Source organism: Hakea prostrata, chromosome 3, assembly GCF_041222555.1.
Source record: "Hakea prostrata isolate BN-2017 chromosome 3, UWA_Hpros_2, whole genome shotgun sequence".
Lineage (NCBI taxonomy): Eukaryota > Viridiplantae > Streptophyta > Magnoliopsida > Proteales > Proteaceae > Hakea > Hakea prostrata.
The window spans coordinates 63487411-63513201 of record NC_142602.1 but is presented as its reverse complement, the minus strand read 5'-3'; the positions used below and the strand labels follow the sequence as shown (position 1 = coordinate 63513201).

The 25791-nt window shown below is 38.9% G+C and overlaps 1 protein-coding gene across 1 annotated transcript in view; it reads left to right on the top strand.

The window, feature by feature from the left end:
• LOC149022736 (uncharacterized) overlaps window positions 1-25791 on the top strand; it is a 65388-nt gene that overhangs the window by 26940 nt on the left and 12657 nt on the right. Inside the window, exons 4-13 of the mRNA XM_089150686.1 lie at window positions 3177-3236; window positions 7476-7520; window positions 9610-9809; window positions 10193-10693; window positions 10907-10982; window positions 11072-11266; window positions 11384-11473; window positions 17504-17566; window positions 17727-17801; window positions 19249-19299. Of these exons, the coding sequence (XP_089006812.1) occupies window positions 3177-3236; window positions 7476-7520; window positions 9610-9809; window positions 10193-10693; window positions 10907-10982; window positions 11072-11266; window positions 11384-11473; window positions 17504-17566; window positions 17727-17801; window positions 19249-19299 (1356 nt within the window). The remainder of the gene's footprint in view (window positions 1-3176; window positions 3237-7475; window positions 7521-9609; window positions 9810-10192; window positions 10694-10906; window positions 10983-11071; window positions 11267-11383; window positions 11474-17503; window positions 17567-17726; window positions 17802-19248; window positions 19300-25791) is intronic.

Genomic DNA, 25791 nt, shown 5'->3' with positions numbered 1-25791 from the left:
GCTAAAATGCAAGCATCACAATGGAGATCGTTCATATTAGGACATTTTACTGAGTCAGGAAAAAGCTTACCTAAAGTACATAAAGTAGGTTGGACAAGACGAAGATGCCACTGAAGCAAAGTAAATAAAGCAGCAGCAGAGGAACTAGAGACTGTAGTCATTGTCGATGAGGAACTATCTTGCAAGTGAAGTCCCCCTGTCTGTTTATCGCTGCCAATCATAGACCCCGTTTGCAACTCCCAAAAAACACATTGAGATAGAAAGAAAGTTATTTTGCAGTTTAAGTCCCAAATGATACTACTAATAGATAGAAGGTTAGTTGAAAATTTGGGAACATGCAATACGGAAGAAAACTGTAAAGATGGGGAACAAAACAATGGATCCTTTTACATAAACTTTGGAAAGGCATGCATCGGTAATACATATAGTTTGATTGGTAGAAACATGAGAATGTAAAAGAAATAAAGAAGATAAACTAGCCATGTTATTAATTGCCTCAGAGTCAATTATAGATGAGGAAGAGCTTGAAGACACATTATGGCAACCAAAAATACTTGAAGTGGAAGACGGTTTAGAAGTAGTCACCATGCTGGAGGCAACATTAACACTGGATGTTGGCGTGGAAGTAGGCATCACGAGCCCAGTCATCAACTGATGGAGATGTTGGAGCTCATCTGAGGAGGGAGGAGTTGGTACACCAGAGTCTTCCAGATGGGCTTGATTCGTAGCTGCCAAGGAATTTCCACTTTGACTAGCATTTTGTCCTCCATGGGAACTACGTGGTCAACCATGTATTTCCCAACACTTATCTTTTGTATGACGTTCACGGCCGCAATATTCCACATTTTAGTGTTTCAATTTCTAGGATTTCTGGGGGATACTTAGGGCTGCTTCTGGATATTGAGTGTTAGGGAAGGGGAGGGGGTGATGATTCCAAAAGGGGGTGAGATTTGGTTAAGGGGACTCAAAGATATGAAAATTAGGGTTTACGGAAGAAGGGAAGCCACAAGCAAGGAGATAGAGAAAAAACTAGGTTGCAATGCGGTTGGAGGTGGGAAAGGGTAGGGATGAGCACTTACTGTATTTTGGGGGGTTGAATATGAAGAACCGTTGAAGAAAATATCACCAAACGATGAAGCCGAGAGCCTTCATGTGCTGGCGATTCCAAAAAGAACCCAGCTGAAACTCAATCTTTGTTGTAACTCTATCTGCAACTTTAGTTGTCAATAACTGATTTGGTTACAAGTTTAGGCCATGTATTTATTTATAGCCTTTATTAGACAACTCCTACTAGTTTTCAACTTTGGATTAGAAAGAAAAGTGGACTTCTATTTTAGATAGCATTCCTACTCTAATTAGGACTCTTACTTATGCCAACACAGACTGACTCAAATAACAAAATAAAAGTAGGACTAGACTAGGACTGCCCAAATTACCCAATTGCCCTTCATGCTGGGCCTTTCCTATACTGCTGAGCATGGATGCAAGGTGCTAGGTAGCAACCTTGGGCCTTCCTTGGGTCTTCTAAGGTTTGCCATGGGTCTTGCATCAAAAACTCTTGAAGATCTGAACCAAGCATGCAATGTATTAGTATAACCTTGTTAAAGGCATGAACAAAGCAAAAACAAAAAAATGGAAAGTTTAGAATTGTTGGGTATGGCTCATGTTTACATTCTGTTACCGACAGACGGGGGCCAGGGGTCGTGGGGGCCACCCGGTGGGGATATGGAGGCAGCACTCCTGGGCGTGTAGAGGCCTTATATCACTTTGGGCCTAAGAGTTCCATCGTAATTTGGGTTTGGGAGCATGAATAATTGTTGTGGCTTAAGAGGTGTTTGAAGGAAAAGGAGGAGCAAAAGAGCTGTTTAAGGCAAAGGAGTTGTGGAAATAGGGTGAAAATGGGGTAGAAATCACCAAATACAAGAAAAATTAGCAAATATAGATCGAAACCTAAGCTGCAAAACTGTGTGAAATATCGCAGGTTTCGACTGAGATAAAGGATTTTATAAGGAACAGTCAATTGAAACCGGTCAAAACCTTGTTTGGCTGGTTCATGTCGAAATTTCTGTTAGGACCAAAACACTGTAATAAAACGAAATATTGCAGGTCTCATTTAGATTTTGAAAAATACAGTTATTTTGGTCGAAATTTATTCCATGCTTTGATGTACTCTAATGTAATTTTTTTTTCTTTTCTTATTTTGGTCTTTTTTTTTGGGGTTTGGCAGCTAGTGTATTGGCCTGTATTGTTACCGTACATAAAATCTTTGTTGACTAGTTCTGTATCAAATCAACATTGTCAAGTTCGATATGTATTGGTGAAGACATTCCATGTGGTATCAATAATTAATGCTGCAATTCATCCAAAGAACACATAAATTGATGCCACTGGTTGAGGGATTAGTTAATGCCTGATTAGTACCTATTTCATCCTACTGAAATCCATTTGGAAGTTTATGTTTGCTTAAACAACTTGTTATAGTTCCTGAGGTTTTAGCTCCTCAAGATATTTCCTTGATGTTGCTTTTGCATTTGGGAAAAAAGAAGTGAAAGTTAATTGTCACTTACCCCTAATAGTTGGTGTAAGGTTGGAAAGAAGAACTTGACTGGGCCTAATTTACCTTCCATTTAAAGAATACTTCCTTGTGAAAAACTGTCACTGATTTTAACGAGATCACTTCAATCCATGCATTTGAGAAATAGGGAGACTTGTGGCGATGAAGCATATTTAGAGACGTGTTGAAAAGGCGATGATTCTTTTAACTGTTCAACATGGTACTTTAAATTTTTTTTTAGCCTTGGATTACGTATGAGTCAGTAATTGTATTGGCTTGCCTTTTTTTGTAGATGCAATGAGCATAGGATATGACCATAGGAGTTGCTGCTACGTCCTTAATGAATAAAATTTCTTTTCTAAAGCCATGATGTGTTAAGCTATTGTCTCCTTGCTGTTGTTATTTAATAGTGAATTGTTAGTTTTCTTTTGCTTCACATTAGGTTCCTGTTCTGTGACCTATCAAACATATTTGGTTTTTATTTTGGATAATCTGGTTTCTGTTAGAATTAGCTATTTACACTCAAAGACCAAGAAAAAAGAGAAATAAGAAAATTATTAACTCCTGGTTATATTATTAAAGTTTTTCATTCTGTTTTTATTGATGTTAGCAATTTTTGTAGGCTCGCTTGATGGAGAGGACACCGTCAATGAGTGATCTAAATGAGATTGTCTATGGACAGGTATGTTGAATCATTGTTAACAAGGTTGTTGTGTTCTGGTTATGTCCAGAAGTGTATATGCACTAATTATGTTTTACAATTGAACTTGGCTTACTTAAGCTCTACACTAGGGCTGCAACTGGGCCGGGCTTTTGCAATCCCAAGCCCAGCCCTATATGTTCTAATTTGAGCCCATTCCCGCCCTAACCCTAGTCCCGGCCACGGTCCTGTCCCGCAGTGGCCCTAACCCCGGCCGCCCCGATTGGGGCCCTAACCTTGGCCCTATTTGGCCCTGTCCTTAGCCCTGACCCTGATTAGCCTTGTCTCTGGCCCTAATTGACCCTATCTTGGCCCTAGACTTAATTGGTCCTAGCCTTGGACCTAAAATATCAAATGTAAATTCATAAAAAAAATAAAAATAAAAATACATAAAAGTATCACAAGTAAACTAAAAAAAAAATTCATAGAAATATAAGATGATTCAAGCTCCTACAAAATGATAAAAAAGTCAATAAGTTGATAGTGTTGCTTTAAACATAAATAAATTCATACTCCATAATTATATATTGACCTTTGAAAGTCTCCCATTGCTTTGGTGATGGAAATTGAAAACATCTCCCATTACTTTGGTGATGGAAATTGAAAACCTCTTCCATTGATATCCTTATTCAACAAAAAAATCCATATTCAAAACTTTGTTAACAAGTAAATCAACGATAATTTAGTATTGATATTTTTTTCGTAGTAAAGAAAATGATATTTTAGTTACAAACATAGCTATCTGTCCTTAATAAGTTTTTTTTCCCCCTGAAATATCACATTGGAGGCAAAAGAAATATGTCAATATTCATGATGAGAAGTTGGGGTGTAGATTTGTTAGATATTAATTCTCTATAAACTAGCTTTTATTATTTATAATATATTATCTTGCCTTAGTCAAAAAAAAAAAATCAATGATTTTTTGAAACTAAAAATTACTTAGTTTGAAAAATATAAATTATCTTAAAAATAATATAAAAAGTGAACTCATAGTCTAATATGATCAAAATGACTGAAGGTCAAAGTCGAGACTTATAGTTATATCAACGTTAATATGAAGATTAGGGTAAAAATCTAGTACATGATCAAGGTCAAATTAACATTAAGACTAGAGCCAAAATTAGGGTCAAGATTTGGCCAAAATCAGATGGATGCTTACCACATTGGTAATGATGATATAATTTTTTTATTTTTTTATTTTTTACAAAACATGATCATGTTTTTAAAATTTGACACGTGTCAAGTATTCACCCATGTGGATTATAATTAATTCCTCTCCATATGGGTGGAGGGTCCAGACTCAAATTAGGATCAAAATCATGGGCCTAGATCAAGGCCAAGATTAGGGTCAATATGAGGGCCAAAATCAGGGTCAAGATCAAGGTCAGAATCAGGGCCAAAATTAGGGCCAAGATCAGGGTCAGAATCGGGGCCAAAATCAAGGTCAGAATCAGGGCCAAGATAAGGGCCAAAATAAGGGCCAAAATCAGGGCCAAAATTAGGGCCAAAATCAGGGCCAAAATTAGGGCCAAAATCAGGGCCAAAATTAGGGCCAAAATCAGGGCCAAAATTAGGGATGGGCCAGGATAGGCTGGGCGGGTCAGAGAGTAATCCCAGGCCTGCCCTTGGCCCTAGTTCAAGGCCAGAATATTTTGGCCCTAACCCGCCCTTAGGGCCAAAATCTTTAGCCGAAGCCCTATTCGGGCTCAGAGCGAGTCAGGGCCGCCAGGGCCAAACTTGCACCCCTACTCTACACTAGACTCCTTTTCATCTTTTCAGATTGTAAAACCTATAATATTTCAAAAAATAACCCCTTGTTCCATCGGTATTCCCAAAGGCCAAAACCTATTAGAGTTGAACTCCTAGTAAAACTCAACTGACACTCCCCCTCAAGTTGAGGCATAGATATTAGTCATGCCCAACTTGTCTACAATAGGTAGGAAATTTCCTTCCTTCAAACTCTTAGTGAAAATATCTGCCACTTGGTCTACATACCTCTCAAAAGGCATGTAGATGAGCCCTTGTTTTAACTTTCCTTTGACAAAATTACTCCTTTTTGAGGGTTCGGCCAGCCCTAGGTGTGCCACCTTGAAGTGGTCTTAGGGCCTACTTTGGGGTTTTTGTCGGGAGGTGACCCTTGTTCACATCACTTGCTGGTTTGCTGCAGTAGAGTTTGATGAGGAAAGAAAGAGAGTAAAGCGAGACTGGGCCTGTTTTGAGAGTTGAGACTCAATAATAGACATGAAATGTTTTTTTTGAACAATAAATTTTTAAAGAAAAATGAGAGATAAGAAGAGAGGGACAGAAATGAAGAGTTCTCACAAGTCACAATTCTCAATCTTTTACTTGACTAGATAGTATCTTCTTAATTAACTATTGATTGGTTGGTGTTTCATGCACTTGAAGGAAAACAAATATTCCAAATGTCTAGTTTCCTAGAATATAAAAACTAACTTAGAAAATACTATTACTGTATTAGAAATTTAGAACTCTTGAGAAAGTACTACTAAAATTCCCAAAACTGAAACTATAGTGGGATAGCGTTACAAAGTATCAGCTGTATAGAACATACCTGACCTATTGATATGAATTTGGTAGAAGATGGTGATATAACCAGGGTTGTCAGCAAGCATAGGACACCTCAAATTTTGAGCGCAAAACCCCCCAGACCATGTGGCTAGGGTTGGCTGAATCTGACCAGGGGTATCTTGGTCATTTTACACCCTCTTTTGGAGCCCCAGTAGGGTGAGTTAGGTGTAGAATGCTCTTAGGTTACACCTTTTTTTATTTTAAGTTTTGGTTTTGTTTTGATCAAGTTTTGGAAGAGTCCTTGTCTAAGTAGGAATCCTCGTTGGAATCCAATTTACAAGTAGGATATCTTATGGAAGTAGGTTGTTTATTTGCAAGTTATCTTTGTTCAAGAATCAGTTGTTCTCTAGAAGACTCCATTTCTAGTTGTTTGAGAGTTACTTTTTTAAGTTGTTCAGATATAATTGGATTCCCTAAGTTGAGTCCATGTAGGTTTCCTAAGTGGAGTCTTAGTTGGTTTCCCTCAATTGTAAGGATATAAAAAGCCAACTCACTGTAAGCAATTTCTTTTATGAACATTGAATAGAAATTAGACTTGGAGTTGTTGGGAACAAATCCCACCACTTGGTTTTTTGAGGGATTTATGTTTTCTTCAAATTCTGCAATTTTCAAGTTCTTCTTCATTCTTTTCAAGCTTGCAGCAGTCAGAGAGTGCATCAAATCTAGAACCACATTGGAGGATCTTCTTCCCCATTATGCAAACCCCTCTGCTATCCCTTCCCTAACCCTAATACCCCTCCCTAACCCCTGTGCAATTTATCCCTCACCCTTCTCCTTCACTATGGCAGCACTACCTGATCCCCTAAATTGAACCCTAGAAACCCTCATCCCCTTTCCCCTATTAACTCCCCTAGGATCGCACCTCTCTCCTCTCTCTTTTGCTAGTAAAACTAACACATCCCCATGCCTCTTAGTTGTAGAAACTTCCTGCACTTCATCTTCTTACTCTAGAAACCTCAACCCTAATTTCACTTAAAACTCTAGTATCACCCTAAACCCTCAATCAAACCCTAAACCCATTTGGATTACCTTCCCCTGCACCTTCTCTACCTTCCCTCTAAACCCTAACCCTATCCAACACCTTAAGAGTCCTAAACCAACTAAGGATACCTATTTTCTAAACCCTAACTCTTAGTATCAAATCTGAAATTACAGAAAAATAAGATTAAAGTCAATAGTTTTTCCCTTGGACAAACCCTACACTTAATCCTAAGCCTTTCCCATCAGTACATAAGGTTTAAAGTCAAACCCAGCCTAGCCACAGGGTTTTCAGGTATTTGAGTGTGATTCAGCTACTGATATTGAAATTCAGATCTGGACAGCAAGGAACCCAACCCTAATTGAACTGCTGTGACTATAGAACAAAGTTTTAAGTTGCTGTCCTTGAATTCCAGACTTGACCATCAGGGTTGCAAGCCCTAAATAGCTTCTGTCCACCAAGACTTGACCTAGAACAGCTGGGTTTCAACCCTAATTTTACTGCTAGTGCTGATTCACTTGAGAGGATCCTGAATACTGCTGAGGGTCATACTATTACACTTTTTTAAACTTTTCTTCTTGTAATTTTTTTTCTCTTTTATTCTTCAAGGGAAAGCAAACTTATCTCTTTATGCATATATTTTTCTTTTACAGGAGCATCTTGGTAGAGATGATTTAGCATTTATTTTTTCATCGAAGGTAAATCATGTTTCTTGTTTTTTCTTCTTCTTACTCATAGATGGAAGTAGCATATTTTCTTTTTTCACTCACTAATAAGATTCCTGCTGTGTCATATCAAAGAATACACTAGTAAAATGCTCGAGCAATCAACACTTGTGAATGTCGTTGCTGGTGCTGTGTAGCCAAGCTACCTAATAAGTCTTGTATCCTGATATGATTCAATAGCAAGTACAAGACATAAAATAATATCAGCATATACAAAGCCCTGTCGTCAGACAACTCAGACCAGCCTGCACTTGCATTGAACTCATTCATCTAGACTGTCACTTGGCCAATTGGAATTGAACTTCCTTTGATCAACAGCTTGAAGTACCTTTGGGCTACCTGTTTGATTGGATAGGAGGGTTCTGTTGTCTGCTCACTTCTTTAAGCTAGATCTTTTTGTTTATCCAAAAATAAAGGGATTTTTGTTGTACAATCCCAGATAACTGAAACAATCACAATAAACAACTAAGCATTGTCCAAACAACATAGGGTCAGGTACATGAATCCAAACAAAGACAATTAATTAATAATAATAGTAAAAAGGAAGGAAACCCACCAAGATTGAAGTATCGGTATTGAGTATCTGGTATTGTATCATAATGGGCAGTGCAAAATCAAATGGAAATGGTCAAAATACACATGGAAATACCCAGTTGAAACAAAATAAATAAACGACATATAACAATTGTCATGAATTAACACACAGATAAAGAATAATGTTTAACCAAACAAGTTGCATTAAATTGACATTGCTGCAAAAGATGAGGTTTCTTACATGTTGTGATAGTTTATAGCCATGAAGAATATTGGACGACCTTCTAAAAGTCCTTGATTCATTTTAAGTCCTTAAGTGTGAAAACCAAGGTTAATGGAAAGATTTTAGACTCTTGGCTCAGAGGTTTCCTTCATCTGTCCATTAGAATAGGAATTTTGTCGAGTATTGGAGTCTTTGCGGAAGTGATTTTCTTATGTAGGCATGTTGAGTCATATTGGCTAATAGGTATTGATTCATATTAATGCACCCACAAAACTAATTTGTCCTCAACTTGATTTGGGGCCAATGGCCAGATCTTAAAATCAAAACCACCTCAAATTCCAGAAATTGGGGTTGGGGTTTGTGAGGCCTGGAATTTGGGGCTTTAGGATTTATAGATGGAAACTTTTTTCCTTCCAATGACCCTTCATCCTTGATATTTTGTTCCTTCTAATCTTGTTGTGCATTTTGAACTCATATTTCTGTTGTAGTGGTCATATGGCTGCACTCATCTTATAGGTTACTTGAGGTTGAGGACCTCCGAAATGACACCATAATAATCCCTAAATGTCACATTCAACACTTAGAAGTTCAAAAAGCAGTGTTCCCTTGGTGTGCTGAAATTTCTGCAGTTAGACCGTACCAGTTGCTGAATGATATGCAATCTGACGTATTTGAAAGTCCTTTTCCTTTTCTGCATCTTGTTACACCTATTTACTTTGGATAATATGCTGATTGAGTTTAAACATCGTTGATGCAATGCCCTTCAGGAGTCCCGAGGCCCAATTTAGGTGAAACTCTTTAGATTAGCACCTATGCTGTGGATTAAGTTTTTAAAAATCACTTCTGAAGCAGTAAGGTAAATTCATTGGTAGTTCCTGAAAGAATTTTTTGATGCTTATTTTCAACTTCGATTAGGATACGATCACAATGTAGTTCATTGGTCCTAGTTCTGTGATTCTGTTTCTTTTGGTCTTGAGATTAGTAGTTCTAAGAAGTTGCATCATCGAACTGTTAATATCTCATTCTTGTAGTCATTTACGGTATTTCCTGCCTCTGCTCATTCATTGGTATTTGTCATACTGGTATGCTAATTAATTTATACTGGTCTTGGAATATTTTATTTATTCATTTTTTATTTTAGTTTTTTATCTGGAAAGAGGTAGTAGACTAGTAGTAGTATGTGGGTAGTCTAACACATTATTGAGAAATATGATGTATTCTTACTTACCTTAGTATGTTTCTTTACATATTGAAATCTGATTACTTGGATTTTCAAATGAGTGAAGTGTTCTTGGTGACTTTTAGGTGGCAGACAACGCAACTCTTTATGGTGTCTGCTTACATGTACCAGAAATAGTTCAGAGGCTACCTAGTATTTTAAATGGTGCCTCACCTCTTTCTCAATCTTCTGGGGGTTGCGGACGTTTTTTGGTTTCGGCTCCTCGCTGTTATTGTCTGCTTACAAAGGTTCCTTTTTTTGAGTTACACTATGAGATGCTGAACAGGTTTGCATTATTAAATACGTTGATGTTTCATTCGTGGATTTTCTTGCTAAACCTTACTTTTTGTGACTTCTAGATATTTTTCACAATGAGAGTGAATCTTTCAATTCAAATATGTTTCCAAACCATGTGAGACACTGAATTTCGATAATGACAAAATGATATAGTCACTATTGAATTATTATAACATCTTGTATTGTCCTGAACTTAAAAATACTATGGGGATAAGGCTAAGGCAATCAAATGGTGTCAAGCTCTAAATACACCTATAGAGACAGTCTTATTATTATGGATCTTCCAGAGTATGCTATATATTTTGATATGGAACTGTGATACCCACTATTCCCTGAGAATTTTACTTATACATTTTTCTTTCATGGATACAGCATTATCGCACAAGAGCGGTTGGATAGGATTACACAATTTGTTACTGAAACGGCCCTGACTGAGAATGTCTCCCCAATGGTAAAAACACAAGATCGGATGAATGGCAGTATTTACTCTCCTCACAAGGAATACACTAGTGACTGGATGGCTTCAGCTATTCCTGTTGACAGTGCCATAGCCCTTTCTGCAGCTGCTGCAGGACTCATATCAGATGAGGAGATCCCTTCTTTTTCACGCAGGTCATCAGAACCTCAATCTCCTGAAAGTTTTACCGCAAGCGAAGCTTCAGATTTTGGTCAAATAAGAGAAATAGACAAAGACACCCGAAAAAATGTGCAATATTTTGATGATTCATCTGAGACCTCAGAATGCCATTCAGAAGGATTTGAGAGAATGACTGGAAGTTTTGACAATGGCCATTCTTTCCCTGAAATTTGGACGCTCCCATCTTCTAGGAACCATACATTAGAGCGCCTTGGAAGTTCTGAATCTTTACTCAGGTGGTGGCTTTCATATTTCTTTGGTTGTATTTACTGTATTTAGTACTTGGTTGCTAGCTGATATGAAATGTTAATTACTTTTTAGTCTCATTTTTAAATCTCGGAACTAGATATTCTTGTTTCTACCAAAAAAAAAAAACTAGATATTCTTGTCATATATATTGGATTTTTTCCCTGGAAAATTTGAGTATATCTTTTGTTGGCCTTCTGCAGTTCAGTAAGAAGCATGGGGTCTGAAGATGAGGACGATGAGATTATTGGGGATGATGTAATAATGGAATGGGCTAAGGTATTTCAGCCCTAAGCTGCGGAAAGGATATGTTAGTAACTTGTATACTGGTTTCATCAGTAATTACTAATTACTTTTGTTTACTGCAGGCACATAAAAATGAGTTGCTACAAATAGTTTGTGGTTATCATGCTCTGCCTCTTCCAGCACGTGGATATGAAATAATTTTTCGGCCTCTTGAGCATCTACAGTCTATCATGTACACCCGACCTGCCATTTCTGCCCTTGACTTTGGTGGAAATAATTCTGATCCAGAAGTAAAAGGTTCACTGGAAGCTGCTCAGGTCTGATAATTGGTTACTAAATTTTTTATTTGCATTACAGACCTCTTTTTAATTTTATGGAATGAATTTATGTTTCTACTGTTTGTCTATTACTGAAGATGGATGGCTTTTGATAAGTTTAATGCAAGGTTAGCTGCTGCTGAGGAAGCTTTTGCATTATCAATATGGAGTACAGCAACAATATGCCGAGTTCTATCCCTTGAAAGTGTATGTCTTTTCTAAAACTATAGGTGTGGACTTGGCTCTTGGTGTAGGCTTTTATTTTGTGCTCCTTGTTGGCTAGTTGTGAAATTGCGAGTAGGATGCAGTTAAATCATCTGCATATGTTATGAAACTTCTGCTTGTGCATCATGTTATCCTCTCTCTCTCGTTTGTTTTTTGGCTGAATAAAAAATTCATTACCAAAACCTCAAAAGGCCAGAAAAGAGAATGCACAAGAGGAGAAAAGAAGGGTGCAGAGCCTACAACCATCTAGCTTGGATAAGGGTAGTGCCTAAATCCTGGATAATGACAATAAGCCTATTCCTTGAGGTATACAAAACATAGGGGATTTGGGGGTTGGAGCCTAGCAGAAATTAAAAAAAAAAGATGGCTTTCCAAATCAAAGCGAGGAATTTAGACTTGGAAGTCCATCTCCCAAGGTTCTTCTCCCACTACAAGTGAGAGATTAAGGTACCGTTGACCAACTTACCATCCAAGTCATTATCCCCTCTTAGTTAATTGAATCATGACTTATTACCAAAAAAAAATAAAATTGAATCATGACTTTATCATATAGTTAACCACAATGCCATGTACACTAGGTTACAGTGCTTTGTATATTATGATATTCAAGCATTTATAGTGTGTGGTGGATACCACCTTGTCTATGCTATTGACAAAATCAATGGTGGTGTATTGAAAATTTTTGACCCAACCGCTTTGGTCACCTTATTGCCGCCTAGGTGCCGCTTTGTCGCCTAATTGCCTAAATAGATCCCCAATCGCTTTGGTTGCCTTGCCTCCTTGACAAGCATGGTTTGATTTGTCTTTGCTTTCTTCCTTTTTTTTTTTTGGGAGGTGGGGGGTTAAAATAATTCACTACATGCGAAGGGAATGCCACATCTAAAAGAGATCATTTGCACATTTCTTATGTAGTCCTAGATTTATAGATTATTAGCTAGGCGCTAGTTCTAGTTCGTCCAAGATCTTGATCTAAGCAAACTCAAATGGTTAAAATTCAGTTATTATGGAGTCTATGGGATAAATTTGGGGAAATTTCAGATGGTGGCTTGGGTTTATATCAAAGTTGCAAGGATATTTGTTGGAATGATGTAGTAATAGAAAATGAAACAAAATGTGTTGATAAGAAGTCAGATCAATCTAAAAGGTTTATATGGGGGAATTCTTGATATGAGTTTATATTGGGTGAATTCCTTGAGATGAGAACCGTAGTTTCTAGGTGTTAGAATGGGATGAAAACTTTGAGGGAATGTAAGCAATGTTGTAGGGAGATGATCCTCCAAGTTTGGTGATGTTCTAGTGGGTAAATTGGGATGGATCTGGGTTCTTGTTTTTAGGTTTTTTTAGGGGATCCTAAAATTTTAAAAAACTTGCTGCTTTTTTTTTTTGGGTTAGGATGATTTGTATAGGCTGTAAATTTGCTTGAAGGCTAAGGGTTGGTGTATACAGAATGGTTAAGTTTGGCACAAATCTGACTGTTAGATTAGTGTAGACCTAACCATGTTGTCATGGCACCAAGGTGATGCTTTCAAACTGTTTTAGGAATTTGAACAGTCTAAGTGTTTAGGTGGTAAGGCACCTGCCAAGGTGGTGTCGATGTGGTTATGGGGGTTTAAGTGTACAACCCTCCTCCCCCTCTTGCTAACATACTACACCATACTTGGGGGCTGGCTTTTATTTTTTCGTTTTGGAATTTTGTTTTGTTAACTAATTTTATTACATCCAAATAGGGGATGTTTTCTTAGTTATGAATAATATCTTAAGTTAATGAAATATCAAATATTAAACCATTTACTTATATGATATTTGTCATAAGTGCATGCCAGAACATAGTTCAATACCAATTAAAAGAGTGCAAGATACCCTACAGTAAAGCATTGGCCGCCTAGGCCCTCAGTAAGTCAGCCTTGATGCCTAAGTAGTGCCTAACGATGCATTGACAATATGGATCTGACTTTGAATTGGGGTTTCTTTGGAAGTCAAAAATTTTAAGAAAATAGAAAAAGGTGATAAGATATTTGGGGTGGGGGGGATGACGGGCCTTGTAGTTGATTGTGGAGGAGCTGGAGTGGAGAGCCCATTGGCTGAATACTCAGCCACAAAATTAACTTGGATAATACTTGCTAGGAATGAACATCCATATGTTAAAAAGTATGAAATATAGAACCTCTAAGACATATAAATGCAAAGCAAGTGTAACAAATACATCATATAACTACATAATTCTATCCATATAAGTACACTATAACATCACATTCTCAACTCTCGGCAATACAAGAATACAACCAAATTTAATATAAATCTTAAGTTCATAACAGAAGTGTTGGGTATGGCTCATGCTTCACATTTTGTTGCTAACAACCTTCTCTTTGACACACACGGGGATCCTGCTCCACGATGAGCAGGAGGGGGTGCTGTGGGCAACGCCTTCGGGCCTATAGAGGACTCATATCATTTTGGGCCTCGGGATTTCCTTTGTAGTTTAGGCTTGGGCCCATAAATAGCTGTTGTGGCCTTGGTTGAAGAACTCCTTCAAATTGTCTTGTTTGATCTTCCTTTCTTGATATAGATGTGCTAAAGCTTGCTGTAGGTGAGAATCCGGTGTCAATCTACAAAAAATGGGGCAAAAAAGGGATTTGAAGTGGTTTCAGTCGAGTTTACAATTCTTGAGATCTCGCATGAGATTTCATGTCAAGATCTCAAAAAGTGAGATTTCGCGAGATTTCATACCATGCCAAGGGCCCTAACAGAAAATTAGAGACAACCTTGAATGTTACTCACTAAGGATCCCATGCCTTTGGATGTTACTCACAAAAGAACCAGTTCAACCTATTTCTGATCAGACCATTGCAAAGAGAAAACAGAACAGAGCTGAAGCAAATACTCAATATTCAATCTGTATTTTTCCCAGTCGGTGGGGCCTTCTGTAATAGCTTTACATTTAAAGTCACAACGATTTTAGGACGAAAAAACTGACTGCACTTGGACATTACAACTTAAAACGCCTAAAGAGAGTGGTCAGCCTAATTCGTGGGCTGATAGATGACCGAGGGAAAAAAAGAAGGAAAAAAAAAAAGAGAAGAAGAACTTAAATGAAGACTGATGAAGACCTAAAAGGACAACTATGTCCTTGACTTAAAGTTGGCAGTATTACCTGGCTGCCACTGCCTAACTGATTACTAACACTAAGAAAAAGAAAACTACGTCCGGAAAAACAATGATGACTTCAAGTGCTGCTGGCAGCAAGCATAGATGCTTCACCTGGGCTTTGAAGTGCTATCTAAACCAAGTGCTTTAATTTGTGGCTGTATCTGCATAACTTTGGTTTTTTACTTCATAGACTACGAAGTCCCAAATCCTAGGAAAGTTTCTTGAATTAGAAGACCAGTTCCTGAGGTTTTGCTCCCTCCAAATAAGACAGAAGCTCCAGTGGCAAGCTTACCCATCGCATCACACATATACTTTCCAGAAAAAGTCATATCCTTTTAAATCGATCCTTTCTGAAGGGGGAGAATTCCTCTTCTTCTTGGCCAGCAGTTGGCTAGAAGCCCATTCCAAATAGCGAAGAAGGGACTTGTTGCGAGGGAACTGGACTCTGCCAATGATTGAGAAAATTTTGTATTTGAAGTTTGAAGGTGTTTGGCCACTTCCTAAAATTTAGGGGTTATGAGTGAAATTAGGGATGCAAGGTCAATGAGTTCTAATGGGAGTTTAGCTCTAGGGTTTGGATAGTTGTAGAAGTTGTGTTAGTGCTGGTTTCCTCAGAAGGAGGTAAGGCTTTGATGGGTGGATTTTAGGTTAATGGGTTAGTTGCAGGTTTTAGGGTTAGGAAGGTAATTATGTCTTTAACAGAGGGTGGATAGAGTGGTAAGGTAGAATGGTAGATCTGATGTGGGTTTGGGGGGCGGGGGTGCTCTGGAATGGATTTCCAATGGATTCTAGTGGTTAACTTAAACTGGAGACATGGTTTGATGGTTCGAGTTTAGGAAATTGGAAGTATAAAAAAAGGAGCAATTGAGGATTGGTATTTAGAGGACTAAAACAAGAAGAACTGCAGAAATTGTGATAAAAACTTACTGTAGTTGAAGAACAAACTCTAAAATGTTTGAACTAATACTAGAACTTGAAGAATGTTCACCACAGTTGAGGCTTCTTCCATGGAGATTGAATTAGGCAGCTTAGAGGAACTTGAAGAGATCAATGGAAGGGGATGACGGGCATCGGGGATTAGTAAGACTGAATTGTAAAGCAGCAATGCTCAAAATAAAACTTTCATTTAATCTAATTGTGGCCTCATCTGGGCAGTTACATCAATATATACAGGCATATTGCTGTTACAAGACTTAACACTAAAACTAGGACTGAGATAGAAGCTAGGATTTAAAGTGGAATTAGGATTATAGTTCATGGTTACTGTTCTCACATGAGCAGCAACTTTAGGATTCTTATTAGAACTACAACTTCCAAGAAGACACTTAAATTAAACAATTAGTAGGATAATTAAATATCAAAATAACCTAAACCTAAACCAAAAATTGTGTATGGAGGTACCCTACACCTGAGCTACACCTAATAGTGCTGGATTAGGGAGGACTTCCTACACTTGAGGCTGGTTTTAGATGGCCAAACTGCATCATCATGAGATCATTGGTGAATGCCAAGTGGGACAACTTTGAGGTTCTTGCACTTAGGCATGAGGGAAATGAGCTGCTGGTCATTGCTTAGCTAAATGTTTCTAGGTAGGACTCTAGAGCCAGGGTTTATTTAATGGAAAACAGGGGCGACCTAGCTGAATCCCAACCCAAATGAAGAAAAAACCAGTTGGTTACTTGTAGACTGAGAACCAAGGAAACAAACTGTTAACAAGTACTATGTAAAGGAGGGAACATAATCCTTGTCTACATTGGGGGTGCACATGGGTTATGACCCACAGCCTTGAATCACATGGGTTCCTAATCACACATCTTTCTAATTACATGTTTCTAAAACTTACTATTTTCTGCACTTTTTATTTTATGTAGCTACTAGCAAGCAATACGTAGTATAACCAGATTTAGGAAGTATGCTAGATCTGGATTCTCTTCAGCTATTAATAAAACCGCATATGAGGGGGAGTTCATGCACAATTCTATCACCTCTTCTTCACTTCTTCTCCTTCACCTCTGGTTCTGCTCTTTCTTTGGCTTTGGTTTCATAGAACTGACACAAAAATAATGGTGATTAACCCAATCAGGCAATTTGTAAATTATGAAGGCAACAGGGAGTGGCCCTTTCTGTTAATACCTTGGACCAACTCCTTGCAAAAGATATTGTTATCTGAGATACTTCTGTCAGCAATGACAGCCAATTTGTCTTTCAGCAATGACAGCCAATTTGTGTTACGGACAAGTTTGAGATGATTGGCGAGTTTAGGCCTACTATCATGTATGATATGGAGTAGGTCTGTTTGGAGAGCTAAGATCCACGTTGCCAACCCCGTTTAGTTAGGATAAGTCTGTGTTGTTTACATCGCTGTAAAACAAGAGTTTACATCGAGGCATTTTATATTTCTGGCTTCAGGACCTGGAGGATGTTGATGCTTTCTGTTTATTATTTTTAGAGCGACTTTGAAGTATTAATTTTTATTTTTTTTAACAAGTTTAACGCCTGTTATGTGGAGATGCCAATGAAATGTATAGAGTAGAAATGATGATACATTGTTTATGTCATTCTCTTTAACATTTCTGGAGTTACAAAAATACTCAGATAGTTCAGATATCTGAATACTGGATTCCAATTTTGATGTTAAGATGACATGTAAATATTGAGTAAAATTTGGGTAGGATCTGAAAATTCAAAACAAGTTCTTGAATTGTTTGTCTGCTTCAGTCTCATTCCTTTACATTCCTATTGATGCATATGGACCCCAATGAGGGTTCCTTGGTGTCTTTGGTGGAACTTGTCTCCTCTTCATGCATTTCTCACTTCTATAATTGTACGTGAGTAACCAAGTGTGATGGCTTTTGCATCTTTCAGATTTTGGCTTTACTGGCAGGAGTATTACTGGAGAAACAAGTAGTATTTGTGTGCCCAAATTTGGTAAGTGTATCATTTTTCTGGCTCTTTTCTATTAAGACTTTGGATTATTTGACCATTTACTTTTTGTTTCCTCTTTCGTTGGGATCATCATATATGCAATGGTGAACATTGTTTTCCCCAGCAAATTCTTATAGTTGATTTCAAATTCTAATTCATGCAGGGTGTTCTATCGGCTACTGTGTTATCACTTATTCCCATGATTCGTCCATTTGAATGGCAGAGCTTATTTCTTCCAGTAAGTTTTCAAACTTCATTTGACAATTAGGATCATTCAGAAGTTCTTATGGAATATTACTATATAAATGCCACAAGAATTTTTCCTATGCATAGTAAGCCCTTCGTCAGCTCATTTTTACACCCAACTTTATTTTAAAATTCCAAGTATCAGTAGTAGTTTGTACCTGAAAATGTTACACTTCCTTTTATAATGATTGAAATGTATTAACATTTTATGTAAGTTTTCTATTCTCAAACATCAAATCCGTGCACAAAGTATGAAATCTGTCAGGGACTCTGAAGAAGAACAGGGTTTAATTACTAAGTTTGTGGCATCCTCGAATGTTTTTTTAGTGACATGCCTTTCCTTGTCACAATTTATCTAACAAAGAAAAGGCGAAAGAGCCTCAGCAATTGAAGACAAAAGTATGAACCCATACGAACTATTATAGTGAGCAAATTGCTTACATTTGGGGAAATATGGGTTTGATCAACATTTGTTTCTCCAAAGTAGCAAAAGTGAGCTCGGTGTTGACTTAAATGGGATTTGATAGCTTCTTGAATGTTTACAAAAATAAAATATAAAAAATCTTACATGAAGAGGCTACATATTGTAACTTAACAAGTTACAACTTACAACTTTAAAGTTTCAGGGAAATCTCGTGGAGATTTGGTACCGTACCATCACTAAAAAGTTGTATCATTTTATACATTTTGTACGTTGTTGCGTTCTTCTAGATTTTAGTAACCTTTTCCTCCCTCACAATCCTTGTCCATATGTATTTCTGTTAACTTTTCCTCCCCCCTCAACCCCTGTGTAGATAGTCTTATTTTGACTACCTCAACATTGTAAAATTTACAAAATCAGAATGATGATTACAAATATAATACTTGCACAGAAACTAAAACAGCTAAGACTTCAAATATGACGATATCACAGGATGAAGGATTGTGTTGGAATCTTACAAGGAAAAATAAGATCTAAAAATATCCTTGCAATCTACCCTCAAAAAAGTAAAGAACAGAATAGGAAACTAAACCCAGCCAAATCAAAACATGCAGATCTCCTCTAATCGATTTTTCCTTACAAAAACCTGGTACAAAGGAGTTATGGAATTTAGTCAATCAGAACATGATACCCTGGCCATCAATTACTGATGTTCAAGCTGATTTGGGGCATTACAAAGCTATGCTTTGTATTCAGATTCATTGTCCTTGTAAGCTGTCAAGGGTCACAGAAATGACTAAATCCAGAATGTTACTTCTATTTTATTTATTTATTGTTGGTGCTTTACCATAGTAATGCTTCCCATTAATGTATTGATGCTGTATTGTATAATATCTAGTTACATTTTGTCAAACTATATCTAATTAATGGCATCTTTGGTATCCATGGGAAAAATGTCGGTTTAGCAATCTCTCTATTCTAGCTCTTTTATTCTTTCTTTTTGTCTTCTTTTTCTCAGGTTCTACCCAGAAAAATGCTAGACTTTCTTGATGCTCCAGTACCTTTTATTGTGAGTTTGGGTGCTTTGCTATCTTGTTTTCTATCATCAACTGCATTGTGGAAATATTTATGATGCTACCATGGCCAATGTGTTACAAGACGAGAACTGTGTGTTGTATTCTTGTTGAATGTCTTGACTCTCAGGTTCAATAAATGTATAAATTATAGAACTGATCATTATACTTGCTATTATAGGGCTGAATTGGTAATTACAATTTCAGTTATGGATTGGTTCCATGAAATAGTCAACAAATAGTTTATTGGTCAAGAGATCAAAATTGTTTTTGCATCAGTCTGAAATATTTCAACATTTAGAAATCACATTTGGAAGTTGAATGATTGAGAATATAAACAATGAATGGGGTGAAAGGCTGTACTTCACGCATCCTCTTTCTCTTCTCCAATCTCAGATTCTAATTGATAATGGATTAAATTAAAAGGGAGAGTTTGTGGACAGGAGAACGAGAAGCATCAAACAAAAGGACCTAAGTGAGAGACAAAGAAGAGGAAAAACAAGTTGAAGACTGGAGATGGTTAGAAACATCAAACCAGAAAATAAGGAAGAAGAAAGATTCAAACAAAACAATTAAACTCTGCTTCAGCACTTGATCAAGCCGCTACAGCCTATTTTTTGCTCCTCCAAGATACCAAGTTACCCCCCACATAAGCATAATGGCCAGAGGTAGATCTCCTGTCATCCGAACATCCAACCCAATCTGCATCTATGTATGCTTCACCTTCAAGTGGTCCCTAAGGGAGAATAAGATACCTTTCCCTAGAGATGCCTTAAAATATCTTAAGATATGGTATGTTGCATTAAGATGTGAAGAATAAGGATCATCCATGTATTGACTAACAAGGCTGACTACAAAAGTGATATCTGGCTTAGTATATGACACATAAATCAACTTCCCAACTAATTATCGGTAGCTGGTTTTGTCAACCGGTTCTCCTTCCTTAGCTTTCAAGTGCTGATTAGGCTCCACTGGGGTCTCTGCAGGTCTACACCGTAGCATTCCAGCCTCTTTTAATAGGTCCAAGGTGTACTTTCTTTGAGAAAGTGAGACACCATTAGCAAAGTAGGCCAACTCTAACCCAAGAAAGTACTTGAGTCTGCCCATATCTTTTATCTTAAACTCTATCCCCAATAAGGTCTTCAAGGTTGTAATTTCCTCTTCACTGCTTCATATGATGACAATATCATCCACATATACAAGGAGCATTGTAGTATAAGATCCATCCCGCTTGATAAACAAGGTATGGTCTCCATTACTTTGCCATTGCCTTGTGAAATCTTCCAAACGATGCCCTAGGGAACTGCTTTAGACCATATGGAGCTCTTCTTAATTTCCATAGGTCTCTGAACTAGAATAACCAAGGGACACATCCATATATACTTCTTCTTGCAACTCTCCATGTAGGAAAGCATTCTTCACATCTAATTGTTGAAGACTCCACCCTTGGACAACACATGAGAGAATAGCCCGAACAATATTCATCTTAGCAACAGGGGCAAATGTTTCCAAGTATACAATGCCATAAGTTTGAGTAAAGCCATTGGCTACCGTCTTGTCTTGTATCTCTCAATGGTTCCATTTGCTTTATATTTTGTTACAAACATCCATTTGCACCCAACAGTCTTCTTCCCTGTAGGCAAAGATACCAAATCCCATGTCTTATTTTTTTCGAGGACTTGCATTTCCTTATCCATAGCTTTCTTCCTGTTTAAATGAGACACTGCCTTCTGCCATGAGTTAGGGATAGAGGTGGAAGACAAAGAGGAAATAAAGCTTTGGAATTTTGAGGATATGAATGATGTGACACATGGTTAGAAATAGGTGTTTGGTGCAAGTACATGGTTGTTTTCTTAATGTAGTGGGCAAATCAAGATCAGAGACAGACTCACCAAGAGGAATGGTTGCTTTAGGACTAGGATCTGGTGCTTTCAATTGCCGCGGCTCTGAGGGGGATCTCTGCTTCCTTTAGTAGGTCTTCAAAAGAGGTTTAGACTCTCTTTGGACATCATTCCCCAAAGGAGGTCTAGACTCCCCCTGCATATCTTCGACCAGCTGTTTCTGTCCAGTCACTACATCTTCCAATCGAAAATTTGCTAAAGGAGACTCAACAACAGGAACCTTAAGAGGAATCTCAAGGAGCACTAGATCTTCTTCACTAAGACTCTGGAGAAGAGGAGGAGAAAAAGGGGAACCTATTCCAGAAAAACAACTTCCATAGATTCAAAAAATCTATGAGATCCAAGATGGTAAGATTTATAACCTTTTTAAGTAAGAGGATAGCCCAACAATAGACACTGAAGGGACAAGGAGCAATAAGAGGAGGAGAAGAGGCACAGAAACGACCGAAAGTCACTCCACAAATAAAGAGGGCGAGACGGACAATAAGCCACACCACAACGAACAGGCAGAGAAGAAGGATTCCCCTTCTCGCCACTTGCTGACAGCAAAGAGGGCTCTGTTCTTCCACACACCGGGAAGACCACGGAAAAAAAAAATAAAAACGAAGAGAAGAACCACACCGGGAACCCAGACCTCTCCTTCTGGCAGCGTCCTTTTTCTCTTGTTCTTTGTCGCGCACTACAAGGTCGATTAGGGAAGGCAAGAAAAAAAAAGGGGAAGAAGAAGAACAGAGAGGAGCGGCGGGCCGCTTCTTGATTAGAAGAGAAACACCGAGGCGCCCGCCGCAACACACCGGGATAGGAAAGAAAGAGGGAAACAAAGCGGACCCACGACGGGGAAGCGAGAAACGCACGATTCTCTTCTCAAACAGGAGTCCCGATTCTTCATCAAATTCTCTCAATCCGAATTAGCAAAGTCTATTTTTCCTCTTTCCATGGTTCATTAGCCCAAAAACAAGAAGAAACTAAAACCGATATTCGGGGCTAGGAATCAAAGTCCGGGGACCAGCTGTAACAGATTTGGGACTAATTGGTAATTTCAAAGTTCAGGACAGTAACAAAAGTCAGGGACCAGTGCTTCAAATATTCGGGGACAGCTATAGCTTGGAGAAATATGTAATTCGATTTCAGGGACTTATGTAATTGGAAAGAAAAAAAAAAAAGAGAGAGAAAGAGTGAGTTGTTAGCTAGCATCGCGACAGTTATTCGAAGAAGCGAGAAATTGTCACAGACAACAGAGCTTCTCCTCCCAACAAACTCCTACCGCACGGGTAAAACTTAGAAGCTCAAGCTCGGTTCTACCCGGATCAGATACGGGAGCCACGGATCAATGACGGGTTTATCCTCTCTTCTACAATTTCCTCAACACGGAAAGGATAAAGTTGAATGTGATGGCTGTATTTTATGCTGAAAAGGAACAAGATTCTCCATCACTGTCAAAGTCTACAGTTCCCCTTCTCGAATGCTCTCAGAGTCTACATGACTGAATTGTAAAGGACTTCCCACTCGTGTCCCCGGATCGGTCACGGGGAAGGAGATTGGAGTGGTAAACAGACAAGTTATTGCTGAGCCGATTGGAGAAGCTGACACATCTCTAATCCGTCCATTGGAAATCAAACTCAGGGGCAGAGGCGGTCACCCCCAGGAACTCTAGAAAATATCGATTTGGTTCTCATAAGAGGATAATTTTGAAAGGCATGCAAGGGACTGACTATTTACCTTCTCTAGATAGAAGAATTCCAGCAACAACGAGGTGGGGCCCCCGACGGTACAACGGCCATAGGTACTGTACATGTGTCACTCTGTCTACATGGATTATCTTTAAAACAAAAAAAGAGGTCGATGTTTCGTGATTCATAATATAATTAAAATCGCAATCCCCGTGAAGATCCTCGCAGGACAACACAGTATAGATGGTGAATCAAAGATATCTCTCGACTACGGCATAATACATCGGACAATCGGATACGGCGCCAAAATGGGGTGGCCGAAAGGAAGAATCGCACTAGAGATAGCCCGTCAATGACAGAATGTGCACGACCAATAGTGGAGTGATGCTATAACACCGAAAGGATGCCCAGGATACTGGAAATGTCCAAAGAGTCCGGAGCCTCCGGCCCCCAAGGGGAGCGGGCAGCCGGAATCACACCCACCGAGAAGCGGCCCCCAGCCACGCGCAAGGGATCGCACTCGAAAGGGTACAAATGTTATCATCCTCCCTCCAGGAAAACCATTGTATCCATGGATGTAACAGAGGACCAAATACACCTCCAGGGAGAGTCCAGAGGAGAGGTGTTCTCCGACAGACCATCAGACCAACACAACAAGAGTCCCGGAAGAGTTCGACCAAGGAGACCGCCGAAACGAGACCCAACCCCCCCAACCAGGAAGAAACAGCGGAGACCACCGAGACACCGGGGCCAAAACCAGTGACAATAAGGAGGTTTAGACATCAAAGGAAGAAAACAACCGCAAAGCGGTGGAGAAAGGGATACGTTACCACGAGCTCCTACCGAATCGATCTCCGAGGTACCAATCTCACGAGAAAAGGGCGGACGACTCAACATCCCATAGTAAATATGTCATAACCTTTGTCGACTCTACCGACATACCTCTCGTCAGATCATCAAAAGTTGGCGGAAGCCACCGATAAGAAATGGAAAGAAGCAGGAGAGGAAATGCGAGGCAAGAAGAAAAATGACACAACAACACTTCCTCCAGAAAAAACGGACGCAAATGGGAGTGGTAAACAAAATATGGATGGACAACAACAAGTTAAAAGCTAGACTAGGCAAAGGGACCGACATGGGAGAATCGGGAGACGCCCGCAAACAAAACCAAGAGTTCCGGCAGGGACCGGAACGCACCAACTAAACGTAAAGAAGCCCACAGGAGAGCGGAAGAGGTCATAGGAAATCCCACAGGCCGATGACAAACGCAGGGAAAGCGCGGGAAGAGGTCAATAAGGGAAAACAGGCCAGATCGGTGGACGCCTCAAGGCAAGACCAGGACAAGCAAAGCAATGCATCATACACAGCGAAGTCGACTAACATCACACCTCATGAGAGACGAAACACACGGGGAATGATGGTGAAGAAACAAAGGAAAGACCGCAAAGAGTTGAAATAAAGATCAGGGAATGGACAGGGAGAGGTGGCTCGACAAATAAATGATACCATCCCAAAGAAAGTATGTCCAGATCAACGAAGGGGAAGTGGGGGTAAACGGATACCCAGAAGAAGCAAACAAAGAAAAGAGGGAGAACCGGGACAAAGGAAGATATCAAAGCGGAGGGAAGCAACGCCACACCGCGAATCGAGGAGGGATAGTGAGCCAATCACAGATCCAAACCATAGAAGGCACCAATACACATGAAGGGAACAGAAAAGGAAAACACCCACGATAATCAAAAGAGAAGCAACACACGAGCGGACCAACAGAAGTCAACAGGCACCGAGGAACAACGGAGAAGAAGAAAGAAGGTACACAACGAAGGAAAACAGCGGGAGGGAGCACAGGAAAGGCAAGAAAGCAAGCCAAACAGAGAAGACAACAAGCAAGAAAAACAACAAAACGAACAACAAAAAAACAAAGAAAGTAACAAGCAAGCCAAGACAGACCAAAGCAGAGACAAAGAAAGAAAGAGATCCAAGGCAAGTCAACAAACAGCCCACGAGGGGGAGGTGGATCATAGAGCAATAAGAGTTTGATAGGAGGAATTAGAGTTGATTCATGTAAACTTATTCTGAATAGTCTATCATAATTATAAATAGAGGCGATCATGGTCATAGCCATTAACACAATCGTTTCTTTCAACACCCTCTAGGATCAAGCTTACCATTGTTGCGAACAAATGCAACACATCTAAAGACTTTAGAGGGCATAGTGAAATTGGTTGTTTCTAAGAGAACTTCAAGAGGACAACATTGGTCTAAGACACTGGAATGCATTCTATTAGTGAGATAGGTGGTGGTTTGAACCGCATCACCCCAAGACTGAAGAGGCACGTGCATTGTAAACATAAGGGACCATGCCTTCTCTTAGAGATGCCTATTGTAAGTGAAAGGAGAGAAAGGAGAAGGGTTTGTGTGACCTAACAAGGCTTTATTTATAATAATAGTTATGAATGAGAAAGTACAATGATACCCGATGTGGAACTAAAAAAAAAAAAAAATAAAGACTCTCTAATAGACCAAACTACCCCTTGGACTTAACTTATGACTTACAACAATAGGGTCCAACTACTAATTGAGTACTACACTTTTGTTGACTATTCACTACTGTTGTGCACTTCTTGGGTAACTATTTGACATCAGTAATGACTGGAAAGTTCTTGTGCCTAGTTTTAGTAAGTAACCTGGTTCATTCAAGGAACCAAACAATTCCTTAGTACAAACTTTGTGATGTTGGCAATTGACTATTATTAATTGTCCACTTATAATGCTAACTACACGTGAAGGGGAGATTGAAGGTTTATTCTCAATTTGCTTAAGAATTCGAGATTTTTATCTTAAGGAGGTATTTTATAGCAACAACAGTTACCTACGTACTTGGTTCGTAGTAACCATGCTACCTCTTACCCACCTA